We start from the raw sequence: 22762 nt of genomic DNA, 5'->3' as shown, positions 1-22762 counted from the left end.
AGCGTGAAAAGGTGGGTAGTAATGAGAAAATTAATGAATTGCCTGTTAATTGGAGTAAGCAATTCATCAAACAAACATCAAACATCAATATTTATTCAGCAACTAGGCCACAAGGGCACACGTCAAATTGGAATTTACATACAAGCAAAAAAAACACATCAAAATGTATAACATAGGAAGGTATACATCTAACCGCAAATATCAATTCGAACTAAAGTATTACATTCGTTTAGAGATGTATAAAGTCTCTAAATGTCGAATTACAAACAAAAAAATATAATAATATTTTTTTAAAACATACAAAAACATAAATCTAAAATTATTTAGAGGTGAGGTTATTTAGAACTAAAAGATTATATAGTTAATCAAATTATCCTTAGAGATGTATAGGGTCTCCAAGAGTCAAATAAATCAATCCAATCCAAGAGTCAATTAAGCATATTATGCGCGAAATTATTGCCATTAGATTTTATCCAGGCGCTGTACTTACTCTAACTGCTGGTACTAATTCCATGCAGATGAAGTCGCGCGCAAAAGCTAAAAAGCTGAAATTTGGTATAGAGATAGTTTGAGTCCCGGGGAAGGACATAGGGTAGTTTTTATCCCAAAATCACCCTTTAAGGAGGTGAAAAGGGGGGTTGGAAGTTTGTATGGGCAATCGAAAAAAGCAGATTGGATAAAAAATAAGCTACCCAAATTAATAAGTACACGCAGACGAAGTCACGGGAAAAAGCTAGTATACATATTATAAATTATAAATGCGAAAGTAACTCTGTATGTTACCTCTTCACGCTTAACCCGCTGAACCGATTTAGATGAAATTTGGTATGGTGATATTTTGAGGCCTAAAAAAGGACATAGGATAGTTTTTATCAATCATCGTCATCATACCACGCAGTAGCTTATAAACAAAATCCTTAGGGCGGTTTCAGAATAGCGTACCTACTTTTCTGCGCGTATGCGGTCGTTTCAGTGTTACGAGCTTACACCCGCGTTACTTTTAGCTACATTTGGTTTTTACGAGCTTACACGCGCGTTACTTTTCCCAATTTCCAATGTAGGGTATGGACATTTGGTCTATACGAGCATACACGCGCGTACTCGTACCTACGCTCGTATAAAATGCTAGTCTGAAACCACCCTTATAGTTTCGTCATATCCGCCTGCAATATAATGAGAAGCAGGCCAATTCGAACGTACACTAACATCAGTGATTTCTTAATGTAGATAAAACAAAAATATTAGGTGACATCTTAAACAGATCAACCTAGCCCCAAACTAAGCTAAGCTTGTACCTACTATGACTGCTAGGCGATGGGTGGGCGGTATTAGACAGACTCATATGACTCGAGTTTTTACCAACTAAGTACGTATAACGCCATCTTCAGCCGACACACAAGAGAGTTACAACACAGACGTACTGGTAGGTAGCCACTCTAGGTACCTACTCGTATATCTGTATGCGAATTAAAAGGTTAATATGCTCGCCTGTTGAAATACAAGTGTATTTTCAACCTGTTTCCATAAACAACAAGTTGAAAACACGTTGTTTTCAGAAACGAGGCAAATAATGTACGCATGTAAATACGCCGCAAACTGCTACGTTGCCTAGGCTTGCATGCCCGTGTAACCTTTAACCTATAGTACTGCCGCACTGGGGATGAAACGCGGAACACATAAGTACTTGCTTTTAGGATGTACATTTTGTTTATTCGTTATTTGTATTTGTATTTATAAGAGAGTAGATACAAATAAATGAAAATAAATGAAAAATAAATAAATAAATAAAATAAATGAAAGAGCTGGTAATTAACTGAGGAGGTAAGGCTTCCACACTGGAGGGCCTGATTTTTTTAATCCCACTGGTATTAGGGTTCCGTAGTCAACTAGGAACCCTTATAGTTTTGCCATATCCGTGTGTCTGTCTGTCCGTCCGAAGCTATCCTCCGTGATCGTTTGTGCTAGAAACCTGTAATTGGGCGAAAAAGCTGTAAGGTTAAAAGGTGTAAGTACCTAACAATTATTTTTCTGTCCACTCTGTCTTCAACGAATATTTTTTGATAAAGTAAGCATATCCGGAAATAATCGCTTCGAAAGAAAAAAATATGTTCCCCAAAGGGTACGGGTGCTCCAAAAATGTTTGAACCGTGCACGCACACGTCACGCAAGCGGTGTGCCGTCGCTCATAAGGATCTCATATTACAACGTGCACGTGCACGTCTACGAACACGCAGCTGGTGTGCACAGGCCTTTAGGAAGCCAACGAACAGACGAATCACCTGAGAACCCATCACCCATGGACACCAGCAACACCAGAGGGGCTGCAAGTGCGTTGCAGGCCTTTAAGACGGAGTACGTTCTTTTTTTATTACGTTGTTTTCTTTCATAGTTCCTATAGTCATCTTCATCAGACTAGCTTAATAACTATCCTAATATTGCATTGTCACCGAATTACTGATCAAGTGGATACAAGGAACTGGATCTGGATGGAAAGTGTCCCAAATAAGGCGTGGTGTCAGTCATAATAAGCCAGAATAGTCCCAGATCTACTAACTAGATACGACATTTTGTTCTTGTTAGACATTGTACTTTAGGCCTCTAACAACCCGCAAATAGTTCTGAATTGTAATCACACTTACCTTGCAAATCTTTTTCTACCGCCTCTTGAACTAACTACTTAGTGAAGATTGTCAGACGGCTTCGCTCCTCGATCTTTTATTACGCAGCACTTATGTTTATTACACCCACAGGCCTGGAATGTACAAGATTAACTGTCATAATATCAAAAGTGCGACGAAAATCGGAATAATGTTAAAGTGTCATTGGAAGTATTGAATTCCGAAATAATAATTATGTGATTGCGTATAAAAACCACCCATTGTATCTCCTAAGTACAACTTTTCGTTTTTCCAGTCCGCTAAGCTTACGTTCTGGTACATTCAAGCGGCCGCTAGTGGCCGCTATGAAACTCAAGACTGGTCATGTTTTTTGCTTTGTAGTTTGCCTCTTTTGCACTCCTAAAATGTTCATATACCTACATGATGCGGGACTTTAATTTGTTCTCTTACTTGCATTCCACATAAGTGTAAGGCCTGAGTGGACGCTCGAGTTGAGCGTGCAGCGGGGCTGGGCGTGCGGCGTGCATGTTAAACAAATGAAAACGTATAGGAGCGGCCTTAGTGCACGCTGCTCAAATCACTTGTGAGCCCGACGCCACGCTGCACGCCCCGCCGAACGCTCCGCTCCGAGCGTCCACTCAGGCCTTACACTAAGCGCTGGTGACCTAGCGGTAAAAGCGTGCGACTTTCAATCCGGAGGTCGCGGGTTCAAACCCCGGCTCGTACCAGTGAGTTTTTCGGAACTTATGTACCTACCCGAAATATCATTTAATATTTACCAGTTGCTTTTCGGTGAAAAAAACATCGTGAGGAAACCGGACTAATCCCAATAAGGCATAGTTTCCCCTCTGGGTTGGTAAGTCAGATGGCAGTCGCTTTCGTAAAAACTACCTACGTCAATTCTTGGGATTAGTTGTCAAGCGGACCCCAGCAGGCTCCCATAAGCCGATAACGCGAGGAAGAAGGAGAAGAAGACTTGCACTCCACAACCACATACCTTTAATTTATTCTAATCAACAAATAATGTAGGTATTTAAGTAAATATTTACAAGTGACACTGACATTGCCTTGAAACTCTTGAAAGGTAGAGGTAAGTATAAATATAAAGCACGATATAAAGTAAAGGGAAGTAACGTTTTTCGTTACTTCCATTCCGTTACCCTCATACAAAGTCAATGAAAATATGGCAATGGAATGAAAAAAAATCTTGCGACACTTTCTTTTTCCCATAAGGATCTAAAGAGCTCGTGATTTTGAGTACTTATAACATTTTAAAAATATCCAAATATCCATCATTTGCCGCCTTTTTGATGTCATCAATGTAAGGCTGGCTAGTAAATAAAAAAAATGTTTTTATTTTTATTTTACGTGGCATTTTTAAAGTTTTTGATGTGTAATGGCCAGCATCTCTTGGTTTGGTAAGTGTTAGAAAGAGACAAAAGCTGTTATTGTCATGTACGGATTTCAGTATATTTTTTAATATTTACCTATAAAATCAAGCGTTATCGCTTTTAATTGAATTATTTTATTTTGTCAAGCTAATTTCTTCTACATTTGTATTTTAATTTTACATCCAATTCGGAACTCATTTGGCAGCTACCAACTGTCATATTGACGTTGACGTCAAACTGTCATCGCCACAAAAACTTTCGCAAGTTGGTGAAGAAACTCGAAAGTTTGTTTCTATTTGTAACAATCACAAATCGTTAAAAATGTAATAAATTAAGAGAGTTCATTCCGACAATAATACATTTTGCATACTAATATTACGAATACTGAAAGATTTGCAGTTGCCTAGCTGTAGAATAAAACAACCGCTCTTTCTCCCGTTATTCCGAAGTGTCCACGTAGATTTTAACTGTTTGTGTTTGTTGAATGTGAAAGATGCGTCGTGCTAAAGGATATCAAGATTTGGATGACAATGCGGTGGGGCCGCGGCCTGGTCCGCCGCCGATGCCGATGCCTGCGCCCCAGGAAATCGAAATGGCTTCGGTGACGGTTGTCCCCGATGGTATGTGGTATTCTGTTATTATTTATTGTTTTACTACGTCAGACGCTGTCCGGAATGCGTGTAATGATTGTTAATGACGCTGAGCATGAAAATAAAATTCTTAAAAGAAATGTTATGTCTAAATTGTTAATAAAGCCATCAAAGTTCTTGATTTATTTTATTTCAGCTGTGAATTCAATTTCTTTATCAGAATTTTAGTTCATTGGAGGACAAATAGGTATATATATATATATTGTTACAGGACCCTAGAAATGCTACATCCATTCTTACATCTGTACTTTTTTATTCTATTAAAACATATTTGATAAATATTAATCACAAACATCTATTTTATATTCTGTTTGCACTAAAATAACATAACTTTTGGGTAATTCTGTCTTTAGAATTCTATTCACATCCAGTTTGTAGCAATGAGTTTCTTGGAATTTACATTTAAGTATCATTTGATATTTATTGTGAGGAAACCTGCAATACACCTGCACAAGGTGTAAAGACCCCAATTAATGTTGAGCTAGTGTGTGAACTATAGTCCAAACCCTCCTGTAAATTTCCTGATGCATAAAAATCTATAGGTACCGTAAAGTGGGGCTATTCGGTTCAATTTTTGGAGTAAAACACCAATAACTCCATATTTTATTACCTTTATATTTCATTTACCTCTCTAAGTCAATATCAGTAAGACAAAAACTCGTTAACACAAACTTTTTGGTGTTTCTCTTGAGTTTAGGGCTTGGTATCTTTCATTCCTTTCACATTCAGATAAATAATAAATTTATAAACAAATTTAATTGATAAAAGCAGCATCATCAGTATCATCACCCACCCTTCATTGTCCTGGCTTTTTGTCTCATGCTCATGGGAGCCTGGGGTCAGCTTGTCAACTAATCCCAAGAATTGACCGCTTTCTTAAAAACTAGTGTGTACCGACACACTAGTTTTTACGAAAGCGACTGCCATCTGACCTTCTAACCCAGAGAGATAACTAGGCCTTATTGGGATTAGTCCTGTTTCCTCGTGACACTTTCCTTCACCGTTTGGAAAACCTCATTGGTATGACCCAGGGTTTGAACCTGCAAATCTGTGGATTAAAAGTTGTTTGCTGTTACGGCCAGGCTTCCAGCGCTGAAGTAAAGAAAAGCTTATGTTATTTAATTCCAGATACATTCACTGTAACGCAGGCTGTGAACGCCCTGGGCTTTGGCTGGTTCCAAGTGAAGCTGTCGCTCTGCACAGGTCTATGCTGGATGGCGGACTCCATGGAGATGACCATCCTGAGCATACTCTCGCCTGCCCTGCATTGTGAATGGAATATAAGCAAGTATGTGTCTTAATAGCCCAACCATTTACTGCACACAATGGTGGTTTCTATATAAAAACTAACTTGAATATCTTCATTCAGGCATATATATTTGAATGTTGCAGTTCTAAGCCAAAACATATTCATAAAAGGAAGAAAAAGTCATACAAAACCAAAAAGAACATTATTAGGCATTGTACTTGTCAACCATAGTAGTAGACGCAGTAGTACTAGACTATATAGGTAATTGGATGGATTTACTCTTTTATTAAATAAACGTAAAATATTGTTCCACTGGCTCTATGAAAAATAAAATCCCAATCACATGGCTATTTTATTACTTTGAAGATAATTTACTTATAAACTGTGAGAAGTTTATTTACACTTTCACAGTTTTAATGTAAATTATCATTATGTACAAACAGCAACACTCCTAACTGTACATCGGTGGGCCTTATTTCAAAAGGCATAAGGTCCACCAATGTACATTAACAGTGTGGGCGTAGTACTATTATGATCTGTTTGTTTTACCAGATACCAGCAAGCTTTAACAACCACAGTGGTGTTCCTAGGCATGATGCTAAGTTCTACATTCTGGGGCAACATCAGCGACCGCTATGGACGAAAAACGGTAAGCATGTTTGCTTGCTCAACCCTTTGACTGCTAAATACGTCATATGACGCGCGCGGCTACAGCCCAATCAACTTTCAATAGGCATGGCCACAGAATAAATAATAGTACTAGGTACAGAAGACTCACCCTCTAACAAAACGCGTCTGTTACGATCAGGACAGGCATGGCCGCTAGGTGGCGACAGCGCCACGCGCGGCTTATGGCTAGCCACCAAAAATTGGTGTGGAACGGATGTACTTTTAGCTACCTATAGCAAAGCGACGAAATCGCGGAGTGAGCCACGCCTAGCTTGGCGTTCAAAGGGTTAAATGCTGTCTTCCATGCCTCAGTGGCATGGAAGACAGCATAGGGGCTTAAATTACGTCATTTCAAATTGGGGGGGGGGGGGGGGGGGGGGGTCTGGACATCGGATGATGGTAGCATGACGTAGGACGTAGGAAGAAACGGGGTCATTCTAAGCATGATTTTTGGATGATTTTAGGATTCACACAAAAATCGTCACAAATAGATGACGTAATTTATGGACAGCCCCTTATATAGAATTACACGCAGTTACATAGTGTTTGTATATAAAGTTTGATGACAAAATATTGAAAAATATATTGATTTGGATTTAAATTAAACCCATTGAACGCAACGCCTGTTATATATATCAAGCGACATTGTAAACCTTATGGAAAGTAACCGTGTGAGCTGTGTGCGTCTTTTACGTTCAAAAAGTTAAGACTTCAATCGCTTTACCAAATCACGTATGAGTTATGTATCGTGTAATAATGACGATAGATCTTTTTAACAGCTTCACACAGGCCTCACAACACCGTAGTTTGTACAATTTTTCGTCGATACTTTTACACGTCGATAATTTGTAAACAAGGTAAATTTGTCAAATCGTTTTTAGTTAAATGCCTTTTTTTATTGACAGGCTCTAAGCATGTGCGGAGTCCTGCTGTTCTACTACGGGCTTCTAAGCGCCATAGCCCCGAACTTCCTCTGGCTACTCTTTTTAAGAGGCCTTGTGGGCTTCGCCATTGGCTGTGTGCCACAGTCGTAAGTATATATTCATTCAACAAGTTCATATGAGTTTATGTGAATTCTGTTGTTCTACTATAAACTGTTGAGCGCGGTACCTCCTAACTTCTTCGGGCTATTAATTTTTGGAGGTCTTGTGGGTTTCGCCAATGGCTGCCAGTGAGTATAGCTATAATTCCAAATTGTAATATAACAATTGGCGTAGGGGGAAATTGACATAAAGGAGCATGATTTTGAAAAAGCCACTTGCGTTATTTTGGTAGCTTCGCAACGAATTTTGTACGACATTTTTTTAGTGAGAACACTAATTTCCCGTCACTTGCAAAAATTATACTCGTTCAATATTGGCTCCGAAACTACCGAAATTATGCAAATAGCTGTTTCAAAACCTGGCCCCTTTATGACACTTTTCCACGACAAGTGCCTATCTACGAAGTAAGCCATAGCTGTATTACATGATAATCATAATAATTTAACCTTTTCGCAAACCATGGTATTACAGATGTTCTTAAAATGGGTACCTAATGTAACAAATTATATGTAGGTAATAAAAACTCCCTTAGGCGTCTGGTGTGGTTTGGTCTTTAATGTAACGCCATTATTAAACCATTGAAATTTGACTAGCATGCTCATCATTTCTTTTTTTGTTTAAGTAATGTGATTTTTTTGTCTTTCAGTGTCACATTGTACGCAGAGTTTCTGCCCACGAAGCAGAGAGCTAAATGCGTCGTCCTACTTGATGTAAGCTTCTTCTAACCTTATACTTTCTCATCTAATCTTATTGAAGACCTGGGGACCGATTTTTTTAATTTTTAACGCTCGAGGTCGTGTGGCTCCCTTCAATATATCTCCACCACGAATGGTCAATACCACTAGATTCCCAATTTCTATTGCTTATATTTCAAAAATATTAATTCGTCGTTTTGCACAGATTTTCGAGTAACGAAATCGAGCGCTCGAAATTCAAAAATCGGCCCCCAAATCATTATAACATTTATAACAATAATGGCCCCAAACTTTTTTGTAGTGTTTCTGGGCGCTGGGAGCTTGTTTGGAGGTGGCGCTGGCGCTGGTGGTGATGCCGACCCTGGGCTTCCACTGGTTACTGGCTCTCTCCACTATACCACTGCTGATATTCGCTCTCATATGCCCGGTAAGTCTTTATACACACTATGTGTTGAGAAGGTAGACTTAATGACGGAATATGTTCTCTTATAGTGAGTGCAGTCTGAAAAAACTATGCCATTCAAATCTAAAAAAAATCTGAACAATGTCATATGATTTTCTCAGTCGGCCTATGAGGTACAATTCCTTCCTTCTATGGAATTATATGTATATTATCTTGACACTGGCCTTGCAGCGCCGGTCATTTTTCAGCTTGAACTAAATTTGTTTAGAGTATTTGTATTTGTTAGAGATTGCAAATGGCACGCAGAGTCAGCTTAGTCCGATTGTAGAGAGTTTTCGTGTTCTACGAGTTTGTTTGTTTCGTTTCAGTGGCTGCCGGAATCGGCGAGGTTTCACGTCGCTAGCGGGCAACCGGACAAAGCACTATCCACGCTGGAACAGGTAATATATTCATAGCAATACATATATAGTCTGTCAAACAACTTTATCAGTAGAAAAAGACGGGAAATTCAAATTTTGTATGATACAATAACCCTTCGCGCCTACTTTTTTTTTAATTGCAGCTTTTTCCTACCTACTGATGAAAATGGCTTGACAGACTATACATATAAGGAGCTGTTCATAAATTACGTCATCTATTTTTGACGAGTTTTGACCCCCCCCCCCCCCCCCCCCCTACAATCATCCAAAAAATCATGCTTCGAATGACCCCGTTTCCTCCTACGTCATGCTACCATCATCCGATGTCCAGACCCCCCCTCCCCCATTTGAAATGACGTAATTTATGAATAGCCCCGGCCTAGTCACATTGCAGCCAAAGCTAGGTAATTTGACCTACATATTTTGTCGTAACAACTTATCATCACATTAACTAATCATATTTTTTATAAATTTTAGATAGCGGCAGACAACGGACGACCCATGTTGTTAGGACGACTGGTGTGCGACGACTCAGTGGGTATAGGACAACGGGGACGGCTCAAACATCTGCTCATACCGCATCTGAGAGCGACTAGCTTACTGCTGTGGTTTATATGGTAAATAGTTGCTATATTAATGTTAGCGGCAGACAACGGACGACCAATGTTGTTAGGACGACTGGTGTGCGACGACTCAGTTGGTATAGGACAACGGGGACGGCTCAAACATCTGCTCATACCGCATCTGAGAGTGACTACTTACTGCTGTGGTTTATATAGTAGTATAGGACAACGGGGACGGCTCAAATATCTGCTCATACCGCATCTGAGACTAGCTTACTGCTGTGGTTTATATGGTAATTACTTGTTAATTAATGTTAGCGGCAGACAACGGACGACCGTTGTTGTTAGGACGACTGGTGTGCGACGACTCGGTGGGTATAGGACAACGGGGACGGCTCAAACATCTGCTCATACCGCATCTGAGAGCGACTAGCTTACTGCTGTGGTTTATATGGTAAATACTTGTTATATTAATGTTAGCGGCAGACAACGGACGACCCATGTTGTTAGGACGACTGGTGTGCGACGACTCAGTGGGTATAGGACAACGGGGGCGGCTCAAACATCTGCTCATACCGCATCTGAGAGCGACTAGCTTACTGCTGTGGTTTATATGGTAAATACTTGTTATATTAATGTTAGCGGCAGACAACGGACGACCGATGTTGTTAGGACGACTGGTGTGCGACGACTCGGTGGGTATAGGACAACGGGGGCGGCTCAAACATCTGCTCATACCGCATCTGAGAGCGACTAGCTTACTGCTGTGGTTTATATGGTAATTACTTGTTAATTAATGTTAGCGGCAGACAACAGACGACCGATGTTGTTAGCACGACTGGTGTGCGACGACTCAGTGGGTATAGGACAACGGGGGCGGCTCAAATATCTGCTCCTCTCTGTTGCTGTGGGTTTTATTTCGTAACTATCGACCCGCTCCGGCTTCGCACGGGTTAACAAATTATACACTTAAACCTTCCTCAAGAATCACTCTAACGATTGGTGAAAATTGAAAACGGCATGAAAATCCATTCAGTAGTTTTTGAGTTTATCGCGAATATACAGACAGAAGCGACGAGGGACTTTGTTTTATAAATTTTATAATATAAGGTGTAGTGATGTCGTCTAACTTGAGTTTAGATATATTCGAGTAGCTTTAAAAATAACTCCGTTGTAAGAAATAACTAGCCATGAAAAAACGATGCGAGCGATTCATTGAAATCTATTTACTTTATCAGGATGTCCTGCGCATTCTGCTACTACGGCCTCGTGCTGATGACTACGGAACTCTTCGAAACTGAACCCGGCGGCTCCTTAGAGCCCTGCGCAGCCGACTGCCGACCTCTACAGACCACAGACTACATGGATTTATTGTGGACTACGCTTGCTGAGTTCCCAGGTACTTATTTCCTTTATCTCATCATTATTTTATCCGAAGTAGGTATTTCATCAATCCATTTTGACTTGAAAATAAATAGGTATTGACTAAACTCATTAAAGTGTCATTCTATGGAACTTGCTAACTATGTAAACAAAAGTCACTAGTAAATTCATCATTCAGAGACAATTTCAATGTGGCGGTTAGTTTACATAGTTAGCAAGTTCCATAGAATGACACTTTACATTAAATATTTCGAACGCGAGCTCTGGGTGCGTAACCAAGATGCCCATTGTTTACGCTCCGTAACTATAGTATGAATTATCTCAGGTGATTTTTTCGGGCTCCGACCCTAATCTGTTGAACAAAAGGTATTGTTTCCTTTATGCAGTGGTTACACTACTTACTGCTAATAGCCCCGACATAAGTAACGGGAACAAGCCCGTTTAAAAAGCAAACTTACCATTCTATTTATATGGTTCATATTCATAAAACAGCCCATAACGGAGATAAGACGTTTTGTAATCTCCAAAAACAAGACCACCCTGATTGTTCTCTGAACGAGCTGTCCCATGAATTTGAACCTTAATACTATCACGATAGTTGCTTTTTAAACGAAATGGTTGCTTTGGCACGTGCTGTAGAGCGCTCTTAAAAGAAACAAAGGCTTTTGTTTAACGGATTAGCACCCGAGCCCGAAAAAGTCATCTGAGATAATTTATACTATAACGAAATCGCACTAATGTGGAATAGAGAGAGTACCGTATCGTTCGGTTGGCATCTTGGCTACACACCCTGAGGAGTTAGACTATAGAGCTCCATACACCTTGTAACAAATTGCATGCGATTTTGGATATATTGCGGCAATTGAGCGATCGATTGAATTCGATACACCTAAGTACTTTGTCGGCGAAACATAATATTATGTTATATTTCAACTTTAAATTTTTTTAGGCATCTTCGCAACCATATTCATTATCGAGAAGTTCGGCCGGAAGAAGACCATGGCCTCACAGTTCATCATATTCTCCGTCTGCGTTTGTATGCTGATCTACAATGAGAAGTAAGTTGTGGTGCTGTCTAAAGGCCTGTGCACACCGGGTGCGTGTGCGTAGACGTAATATATGTACATATTCTTATGAGAGACGGTACACCGCTTGCGTGACGTGTAGGCCTACCCTACCCACACGCAGCCGGTGTGTAAGAAGGCCAGAGCCTTAACACATTCAGTGCCGAAAACCCGACTATCGGGTATTTTATGCAGGGATGTTGCGAATATTCGCATCCGCATCCGCGGAACATCCGCATTATGTTCAACATCCGCATCTGCATCCGCAACCGCATAAAATCGATGCGGAGCTCATGCGGATACGGATGTTGACCAAGTCGGTAACAGGAACGTCTTAGCGGCGCCGTAAGTGCTAGGTAATTTCGTCATTATATATAACGAAATCGTCTAGATCCCGAAAAGTCGGCCAAGTTACTGTTTATTAAATAAAACGCACCTATATTCTTGCTCAAATACTAAACGTTTCCTTTTTAGGGTTCCGTACCTCAAAAGGAACAACGGAACCCTTATAGGATCACTCGTGCGTCAGTCTGTCTGTCCGACCATTCCCCCCTTTATCTCTGAAACTACTGGGCCTAAAATTTTGAAAAAAATACACAAAATAGCACTTTACCTATAGATGACAGGAAAACCTATGAAAAATGTGCAGTCAAGCGTGAGTCGGACTTATGTACGGAACCCTTGGAACGCGAGTCCGACTCGCACTTGACCGGTTTTTTTTAATAAAAATTACTATAGTTCGTTTTTTTAGCATTAGAAATAAAGTAAACAATCTTGATGTGTCTTTTAATTGAAAAACACATTTTAAAAATAAGTTACGGCAAATATGTAACAATTATGAATCTAATACGATCATTTATATTCTTCTGCTTTCATAAGTAATAGTTTTTGATTTTTAAAAAGCGTTCTTCAATTAAAAGTCATGTCAAAATCGCTTACCTTCTTTTAAGTTCTTTCTAATGCTAAAAAAACGAACTATAAAAATGTAATATTTGACGTTTTTTAAGTACCAAATCTTGACATCCTCATCCGCGGATGTGAGGCTTTAAATATCCGCATCCGCATCCGTGGATGTCAAAAAATCTGCATCCGCAAAATCCCTGATTTTATGATTTCGTTCCCAGGCCGGACGACCCGATCGTGGTATTACTGCCTTGTTGTGGCCTGGCGCGGATGTCTTGTTTGCCTGGTTGGCAATGAATGTGTTAAAACTATTTTGATATTAATAATATAAAAATTTTACCTTCCAATAAAATTGTTATTATGTTTCCTTCTACGTCAGAGGTCTTCATCGAGAGAGTAACGCCTCCGGTGTCCGATAGATGCCGCTAGCGTCTATGTAGTCGCTCCGCCCCACGCCGTGACGTAGTTCCGCTTCCCCTTCCTGCGAACTGTTGCTCGCTTTCCGCGACTCGCCGCCATGACGCATTGTTGAGGAGAAGTACCGTTGGCATAAAAGTAGCCTAGTAGCCTGCCAGGAAGGCATTACTCAGACCTCTGACGTAGAAGGAAACATAATAACAATTTTATTGGAAGGTAAAATTTTTATATTATGTGTTCCGTATTCTACGTCAGAGGTCTTCATTGAGACCTGTTTATTATCTCCTGGTGGCGAGTCAGCGGGCGCGCAAGCGTTAGGGCTACACCTACTGTCATGGAATTCAGAGAAAGAATAAATATATACGCCTTATTGCAACCCATGAAATCACAGTGACTCGTTATAATGATACATTACAGGAAAAAGAGAATTTAAATTGTAATCCCAGGTTCCAATCTGACGTTAAACTGGTTTGAGAGATTTCTCATTCGAAATCGCATCCTATCCGCAGAATCTCGGCGATAGAATCGTCTAAAGAAAAAGTCATGTTTCCAATTAACTTAAGCTAATTGGATAGTTTTCCAGCCAATTTAGTGATTAAGTACATCGTGGATCGAAAGCAATCGTAATAGGCGAGGCCGGCTTGGATGAGACTGTGGCTGGAAGAAATAGGCGCAGTGTCCCCTAACATTTTGTGTAATTCTCACAAATTGACGTACCCAGACTACCTACTTACTGGGTCTATACTTTATTCCGGAGCTTCTAAGAGTCCAGTCGGTAAGACACGTTATCTGGTTTAGAGCCGAATTTCGGACGCAAAATAATAGCGCGAAAGTTATCTATGCAATTGCCCGGGCTACAAAGTAGTAGAGTAAGGTCATTGACCCTGCGGCCTGATGCTAACAGTAAAAGTGCGGCAGCTCTTCTATATAGGTACGTTGTAGGGCTATTCAAGTTAGGGCAAATAATTTTTATTAGATTTCTCGCGTCCCAAGTTGGTGGTTTGGGAGGCGCTGGTCTCGCTATTAATAGCCTTGGAAGAAGGCATAGTGTCCGATAGGCTTATGAACAAGTGTCGTTCTGAAAGCTAACATGGACAATAGAAATAGATGTCTGAGATAGCTCGTTACTTCACTGGATATTAGAGGTACCTGGCAATCAATCTTAATTTTGATGCACCATGAAGACCATTTCTACATTGTGGGCGTACAGGCGGCCTAGACAAGGGGACGATCTAAGGAGTGCTCCCGGTACTGGTTTTGTATATAAACACAGTACCGGAACCGGGAATACCCGGTTCTCGCCATACAAACTCAGTACCGGGAGCATCCCCCGGACGATCACTTGAGTTTCTTTCTGTCTCTTTATCACTCTTCCATATTAGTGAGACACTGACAGGTGCGTCTCGTTTGCTACGTAGCGTTAGCCCTTGGCATGTTGCATGCATGCGCCAGTCACGCCAGTAGGTACATCAAGCGGACGTCACTCCTGATCCCGCCAGCCCGGTGTTGACCTATCTGACAGGAGCTACGCCTCGATTCTTAAGGTCGTTGACTCGTTAGGAAGGGCGGTCTGACGTTGTGTTCACTAGGACCGCCAGTAAATTGCAAGCTTACCACAGCTGCGTGAAGGTTCTCCTCATCACGCCGTCACAGGAAACAGACTAGGCTGGGAGGTGGAGACATCCATGCCAAGTCGTATCACCGGCAGCTGCCAAACGCGTCATGGTAGCAGTTCAAAGAGTCTGTTAAGAAATACCGTGGCACAGTGCGAGGTCTCTCGAAAGCGGAGGCTGGCTAACAGGGCGCCTACCAGGCGAAGATATTCTCGGCGGCTTCTGGGCGCAGCTGCCCCTCTGGCGCGCAGTGACTTCTTGATAAACCGTCGCCCTCGGGAGTTGTACCGACCTGGTAAGTAGCAAGAAACCAGCGCGACTTGTAGACGATCTGCTGGCATCAGCAGTTTTTGCGACAGCCGTAGTAACGGAAGGGATGTAGTGTTGCCGTCGTTTTATGTATACTGTAACGGTCCGGTTGTATGTTTGTAGTACACTACTGTCGTCAGCGCTGCAGATGCGGCCCGTTAACGATTACTCTCCACTGAAAGGGCCTTACCTCGTACATTGTCTACCATTATTGGAGATTGTAACGGACTGCAGGCATAATATGAGGAGGGAAGTGGCACGAGGTTTTCGGCAGCTGTCAGAAGTGTTGCTGGGGACTGCGAAGGTGTCACCTTCCTCCATGAACTAAAGTTTGTGAATTTTAGACTATTAAGCAGGAGGCATTGAGTCTCATTTCTGCTAGAAACTCGGCAGCAAGGCAGGCCTGTATGTCACGAAAAGAAAACTTTCAATCGGGGTGCTGTGCCGCGTGTCCCACGTGATGTCTAGGAGCGTGATGGTCTAATTCGCTTTATCCGAAGAAACGCCTATATTGAGCTAGTATAGGGGTATGGTACTGCATGCTTTTAAGGAAATCGAACTGATGAAATCAAGTCTAAAATCGATTTTGGCGCTTTGCGTAACAAAACTGTTTCGATAAAGTCGAAGACAGACAGATGCAAACTGCTGGAGTCCTCTTGGCCCCTTTCTCTTAGCACCGGAAACTCAAGCTTGTTCAGGCGCAGCGGGTTTATTTGTCCCATTTTGTTTATTAGGGGCTTGGCGAACGAGTTCGTCTTTGTAAGACGGAACTTAAGCTGGAGAGCGCGGGCAGCAGAGAGATAATTATGTGAGGACTGCAGACCTTTTCGATGCCTTCAACCGGTTGTGAGCGGTCGCACAGGATCGTGTCGCAAAGCTGCTCTCCGGTTGGATCGCTCGCTGGCCTCGAGACGTCGTAGGACCCCCGAAGCGGCACGGCTCCTCGTCGATCAGCACCTTTATGAAGCCCAGGGACGCGACGTATTTTCCTCTGGGTATCGACATATCTTACCGCTTTCAACTCCGGCCAGTCGAGTCACGCTAGGACGAGGCTCCTAACTACCTTGTCTGCCGTCGCCATCCTTAACCGAAACCAAGAGTTTAGCGGTCTGTTCGTGCTGTGGCACCATGACTATAGGCGCCTGCGTACCTCAATGGGACCATGTGGACAGGACAAAACTGATACCGTGGCGCCAGCGTCAGCTTGGTAGGCAGCATCGGTGACGGGTAAGTTCGCGGTGGTATTCTTGCGAACAGAACATGGGCTCCATTGCAAGGGACGACATCGTCGTAGTTGCAGCATCGGTGGGCAGCATCGGCGTGATTGTCGGCGCCATCATGGCAACCGCCGCCGCTCGGGAGGCGCCGGTGCATAAGGTGAGAGGCGCCTCGTGGTGGCCGGCTCGAGAGGCGCCGGTTCGTGAGACGAGAGGCGCCATCGTGGCGGCCGGCTCGGGAGGCACCGGTGCGCGAGGCGGGCGGCGCTATCATGGCGGCCGCCACTGGCTCAGGAGACGCTGGTGCGTGAGGCGAGGACCCATCATGGCGGCCCGCTCGAGAGGCGCTGTCGCGTGAGGCGAGTGGCACCACCGTGGCGGCCGCCGCCGCCGGCTAGGGAGGCGCCGGTGCGTGAGGCGAGAGGCGCCATCGTGGCGGCCAGCTCGGGAAGCACCAGTGCGTGAGGCGGCCGCCGCCAGGCTCGGGAGGCGCTGTTGTGTGAGGCGAGAGGCGCCATAGTGGCGGCCAGCTCGAGAGGCGCCGGTGCGTTAGGCGGGCGGCTCCATCGTGGCGGGCGGCGCCAACGTGGTGGTCGTCACCGCCGGCTCGGGAGGCGCCGGTGCGTGAGGCGAGAGGCGCCATCGTAGCGGCCAGCTCGGGAGGCACTGGTACGTGAGGCGGCCGCCGCTAGGCTCAGGTGGCGCCATAGTAGCAGCTAGCTCGAAAGCCGTGAGGAGGGCGGCGCCATCGTGGCGACCGCCGCCGCCGGCTCGGGAGGCGCTGGTACGTGAGGCGAGAGGCGCCATCGTGGCGGCCAGCTCGACAGGCGCCGGTGCACATGACGGACGTTACCTGCACGGGAGGCGCCGATGCGTGTGGCGGGCAGCGCCATCGTAGCGTCCTCCGCTGGTTCGGGGGGGTGAAGTGTGCGCGTGGCGGCTGGCTCGTAGTTGTACGCATCATCACGGCGACACTGTTGCCCTCGGCGGCGTCATCGTAGTGGCCTCCACCGGCGCGTAGGTCACCAGCGACGCTATGACGGACGGCAACCGACGGGCGAACGGCACCGCCGCTGTACTGTAATGTTTCCACTGCTTCCACGTAACTTACCTTCCTTCCACTTCGAGCAGTCGGGACTCAGGAGCGGTCCGCCTTCACCTTTGCGCCAGGACGGGATCGAGAGGTGTAATCCACCCGCGCCGGACCGCAGCAACAGGAGCGGGCGTGTTCTCTCGGAGTCTCGGACTGGAAGCGCCCGCCCCGCGACACCTCGGGCCCCGGCCCGCAGCGTCGCGGCGTCTCGGAGTCACCTCGGACGACAGCAGAAGAAAGTCGGCGGCGCCGGTGCCACGGGCGGGGGCTTCCCTGTCGCGTCGCTTCTGAACGCCAAATAAAACTAGAATATCATTAAACTGGCTCACCGGATGGTTCGAGACAATCCAAACCTCCTTATCAGTCCTATTGAAGCGCGGCACCCAACAGCAGCGCGCGAAGGCCCTCCGCCTCCGCGCCGCCCCGGGCGCCGTCCCGGCCGCCGCAGGCACGATGACCGCACGTTCCCTCTCCGAACGCGGAGCGACTTAAGTTACCACTTGTTGATAAAAAAACTACTGACGCACTTCCTACTTCGATCTCGAAAATGCGCGACCTGCCTGAGAACCGTGCCTGTCAAAGTAGGCATTTACAATGCGCAACTAACAACACGAGGTACTCCCAGGCTTGTTAACGGTAACGATTTTAGCAGCATGGTATGTAAAAATTCATTTAGCCAGAAAAATAAAAATAAAAAGTGGGTAGAATCGAAAAACACTTTCGATCGCGGGATCGCCAAAAGACTAATAATAGCGATCTCTGCTATATCTTACTATTTAATGGAACAAGCTTTGGTTCGGAAATTTTAAAGCACCATGCTGCAAAAATGTACGCAAAAAAAAATTTGCGGACCATCGGACAAGACGGTCGACGAAACAATGCGTCATGGCGGCGAGTCGCGGAAAGCGAGCAACAGTTCGCAGGAAGGGGAAGCGGAACTACGTCACGGCGTGGGGCGGAGCGACTACATAGACGCTAGCGGCATCTATCGGACACCGGAGGCGTTACTCTCTCGATGAAGACCTCTGACGTAGAATACGGAACACATAATATTGCTTCGTTATTCCGTTAGATAGTAACATGTTAGTCTATTCGTATCAATAAGATTTACTGACGTATTTTCTCATGTAATAAACGATGCCGCCTTTTGAGGTTGGCTCCCCTTACTTAGGATACATTTAAATAGTTCTAGTGTAATGCTTACTTTCAAGGAAACTAAAAATTGTTGAGTGAATTAATTAATGGTCACATTTCTTTGCTTCGGAATTTAGATCATACAAACTCTAATGTATTAAGCTTTTTGTTTGAAATTAATTGAAATTGTTCTTTCACGTTTCAGCCGCGTATTTCTGACATGTATTCTGTTCTTGGCGCGTGGCATCATCGCCGGGCTGTTTCAAGCCGCTTACGTTTATACACCAGAGGTAAGCAGCAATTATTGTAGTCTAATTATTTCACGCGAGCTAAGTGGAAACAAGAGGGGTCAATAATAGAGCGGTTTTGCTCCTGAGTTTCTTTAGACACATTTTATATATTCACAATTTCGGTTGTATATACTCTGTGTCTTTAGGTATTTAAATAAAAGTAAACAAAATCTACCCTACAAATGGCTCCTTAAGCCAGTTGAGGGTAGAAGAAAACATAACACGATCAAATAATGTAGGTTAAAGTCAGGTCGTTCAGTGACTGGTCCAGGCGGTTTTGTATTTGGTCGGTTAACCAATAAATGTTACAACTACCCGAAAATGTACAAATTGTTTATTTACTTTTATTCATGGTCTAATAAAACATGGTCTTCTATTCCCAGAGTGACACGGGCCTACGTCACAATAACATTGCCACTTTATTTCAACATAACATGTTACATGGGTACATTATACCTATGGTTAATAAGTTAAAATATTTCTTTATAATTTTATAATTTTCATTTATATGTATTTTATCTTAAATTTTACAATAACACGTCATTTTTAATTATTCGTTAGCAATATCTTCCGATTCACGACAGAAATTTCAGACGTTCGGGTAATTCTGTTTACACTACTGACAACACAGGATAGCGCTGTCACATTTGACAATTCGGATCTAGATAACTTTATGCCCTGACCGTCATCCTTGTCGAACGCGTGTTAATTGTTATTTCCTGCTCGCTCAGTGTCAGCAGTTGCAGTGTTTTCCAAACTTTTCACGCCGTAAGCTTGGTAATTAATGTGTAACTGTGAATTAGTTTTTCAAACGTTTGTCTTGTATAGATAAATAAGGTTAATTTAATACATTAGATTTGTTTTATTTTACTATGTTTCTACATGAATAACTTAAAATTAATGCCGTTAAAATAATTTTCACCGTTCGTTAAAATTCTCCCACATTTCAAAGTTTGAGAACCTGTAAACAGCATGATGACGTAGGCCCGTGTCAGTTAGGTCATACGCGAATCTCGGAATAGAGTACCAGGCGGAGTATATTATTATACCATGCTTTTATTTAAATACCTAAAGATACAGACTATAGTAGAGGTATCAGTCACCTCTATTATTATTATTATGTACCAAATAACCAGAAATATCATGAAAATGTAAAGACTCACGGTCAAGTCACGTTTTTACGACCTGGGGCCGATTGCATAACAAACTACAACTAATATTACAAGCGGAACTCCTTTTCTAATTTCACTTATTAAATAAGGAGTTCCGCTTGTAATATTAGTTGTAGTTTGTTATGCAATCGGCCCCTGGCCTATCATAGGCATGTATCGCAAAATAGCAAGTTTATTTCATGCTTAACGGGCCTGCAATTTACCTCTTTTGCATCGCAAAATAATGTAATGTTAATGTTGTAAGCAGCCAAGGTGCTCACAAACATCTGAACACGCCTCTATTGTTAATGCGTTAGCGTGCGTGTTCAGATATTTCTGAGCACCTTGGCCGATCCGATATATCTGATGACGACTGTGCGGTCCTTGCCTTAATTATAACTACTATGAATATATGGCTATCTTATGATTATTATACGATGGATGATTAATCGAATTAATTAAATTTCATATTTGATTGACTATCGACCTTAAATCGGCATTGTGCCAGTCTAACCCTCCTTTTCATAAAACTGTACGGGACTGATTTAGTTAAATTATGTTTTATCCCTTTCTTTTAAATACATAAGTCAGAAACAGATAAGGACAAACGATTATTAGCTAATTGAGGTTTGTAGCGCGTTTATTAATAAGGGTGTACGAGTGTTGGACAGGGATTACAGTAAGTGGTCGCTTGCAGGTGTACCCCACAGCGCTGAGATCGACGGCCGTAGGCGCCTGCAGCGGCGTGGCGCGGCTCGGCGCCATGATCACGCCGTACGTCGCGCAGGTGCGCTAATTTAACCCTTGTATCATAATAATAAGGTCCACAACTATATGGCGTCATTGCATAAAATTACTGTACCTACAGTTACTTTAATCACAGAATAAGTAATAGTATTATCATACAGAACGGCCACGCACCGCCCCGCCCCGACTCGCATTACCTCGCCCGACTGGCCGCGACATGAATCTGGCGGACTTCTGGCGTCCTCTCAGTAAAACGACTTACCCACACATACACAATGACGTGTGTACAGACATGCCGCGCACACATATAAACGCAAATGATTTTTGATGTATGGCGTGTCCGCCCTGTGCTTTAATTTTACGGTTTAACTCAGAATGTGATTTTAGTTACTCGCGCGACATGTTTCGGCAGTACGCGGCGCGCGGGTATCGCGAATTGATGCTCAGCATATCTTTGGTTGAAAGTCTTGAAACATTACTATCGGGCATCGGCACTATACTATTGAAAATTCACCGAAACATATCGCGTGACGGGCTTAAAACACGTGAGTTAAACAGTAAAAATATTTAAATGTCAGTATGACTCACAACAGTCTAAATTCGATTAGATTAGATACTGTAAAATTATTTAACCTGGTTTTTTAACATATGTTTCCAGGTGCTGCTAAAAAACTCGATAGCGTTAGCGACGGGCGTGTACGCGGCCGCCGCCGTGCTGGCCGCCGCCGCCTGCCTGCTCCTACCCATCGAGACCAAGGGCCGGGAGATGCGCGAGTCCGTCAACGCCACTACTTAAGGTCTGTTTACATTCCGAAACCCTTCAGCCCTCTAAGCACTCATACGCAACCTAGGCTACACGAGGCTAGTTGCCTAGATCTAGGAAGTATTCAAGTATTACTGAACAACTCAATAGCGTTAGCGACGGGCGTGTACGCGGCCGCCGCCGTGCTGGCCGCCGCCGCCTGCCTGCTCCTACCCATCGAGACCAATACGGTTACCATCAGTTTGTCACTGACATAAACGCCGTCGAGAACGTAATTTACTTTCTATACATCCCGTTTGCACTAATATGCGAGTGCGAGCGAGATGTATAGAAAGTAAATTACGTTCTCGACGGCGTTTATGTCAGTGACAAACTGATGGTATAACCGTACAAGGGCCGGGAGATGCGCGAGTCCGTCAACGCCACTACTTAAGGTCTGTTTACATTCCGAAAACTCTTCAACCCTCGAGGCAGCAAACGATAACTAATTTTCCGTAAATCAATACTATTCGAATCCAAAGGAATGCTATTGAAATGGTTATTCCAAAGTTCATCCTTTCTGCCATTATGCGGAAGGAGTATGTAGAGGTGATTGGCTCAAAATGTGCATTAAATTACTTTATCTACACACATATCATAAACTGTCTATGATGCCTTCAAAATCCGTAAATAATGGCCCACATTACGATAAACTGTTTTGTTACAGCAAATTTCTTATCTGTGAAAATGTGGTAATAGCTTCATTACTATATCAAAATCGATTTGGTAATGCATTCAAATTTCGAACATCTCTGAAAAAAAAGCAATTTGATTTGACCCCTATTCTAATATCAGTCGAGATGACGTTTTATTCGAAATCAAATGACAATTTGCATACAATATTGACAAATCTCGCATGTAAGTTGGTATCGGACGATATGGTAATCGACCCCGACTCTAGTTTGTCTCTGAATTAAAACAAAACATGGATGCGTGACG

General features: G+C 43.2%; 2 protein-coding genes across 2 annotated transcripts in view; one reads left to right on the top strand and one right to left on the bottom strand.

Annotated features, from left to right (window-relative positions):
• Window positions 1-22762, bottom strand: part of LOC134793230 (lysine-specific demethylase 5-like) — a 317932-nt gene that overhangs the window by 284003 nt on the left and 11167 nt on the right. The window lies entirely within an intron of this gene.
• On the top strand, window positions 4278-21818 carry LOC134793376 (synaptic vesicle 2-related protein). Its single transcript, XM_063764946.1, has 13 exons — window positions 4278-4629; window positions 5788-5947; window positions 6461-6557; window positions 7483-7607; window positions 8267-8330; window positions 8617-8742; window positions 9087-9158; window positions 9615-9754; window positions 10939-11099; window positions 12033-12141; window positions 19039-19123; window positions 20972-21061; window positions 21680-21818. The coding sequence occupies exons 1-13, from the start codon at window positions 4503-4505 to the stop codon at window positions 21815-21817; spliced, it is 1494 nt and encodes a 497-aa protein (XP_063621016.1). The 5' UTR covers window positions 4278-4502; the 3' UTR covers window position 21818.

Source organism: Cydia splendana, chromosome 1 (genome assembly GCF_910591565.1).
Source record: "Cydia splendana chromosome 1, ilCydSple1.2, whole genome shotgun sequence".
Taxonomy (NCBI): domain Eukaryota; kingdom Metazoa; phylum Arthropoda; class Insecta; order Lepidoptera; family Tortricidae; genus Cydia; species Cydia splendana.
This window is presented reverse-complemented; position numbering and strand designations above follow the sequence as displayed.

What these genes read in the sequence shown, in the direction of transcription:
- LOC134793376 (XM_063764946.1), top strand. Translation starts at nt 4,503, where the DNA reads ATGCGTCGTGCTAAAGGATATCAAGATTTGGATGACAATGCGGTGGGG. An exon ending in TGTGAATGGAATATAAGCAA is followed by an intron (nt 5,948 to 6,460) that starts GTATGTGTCTTA and finishes TTGTTTTACCAG; the next exon opens with ATACCAGCAAGCTTTAACAA. An exon ending in CTTACGTTTATACACCAGAG is followed by an intron (nt 19,124 to 20,971) that starts GTAAGCAGCAAT and finishes GGTCGCTTGCAG; the next exon opens with GTGTACCCCACAGCGCTGAG.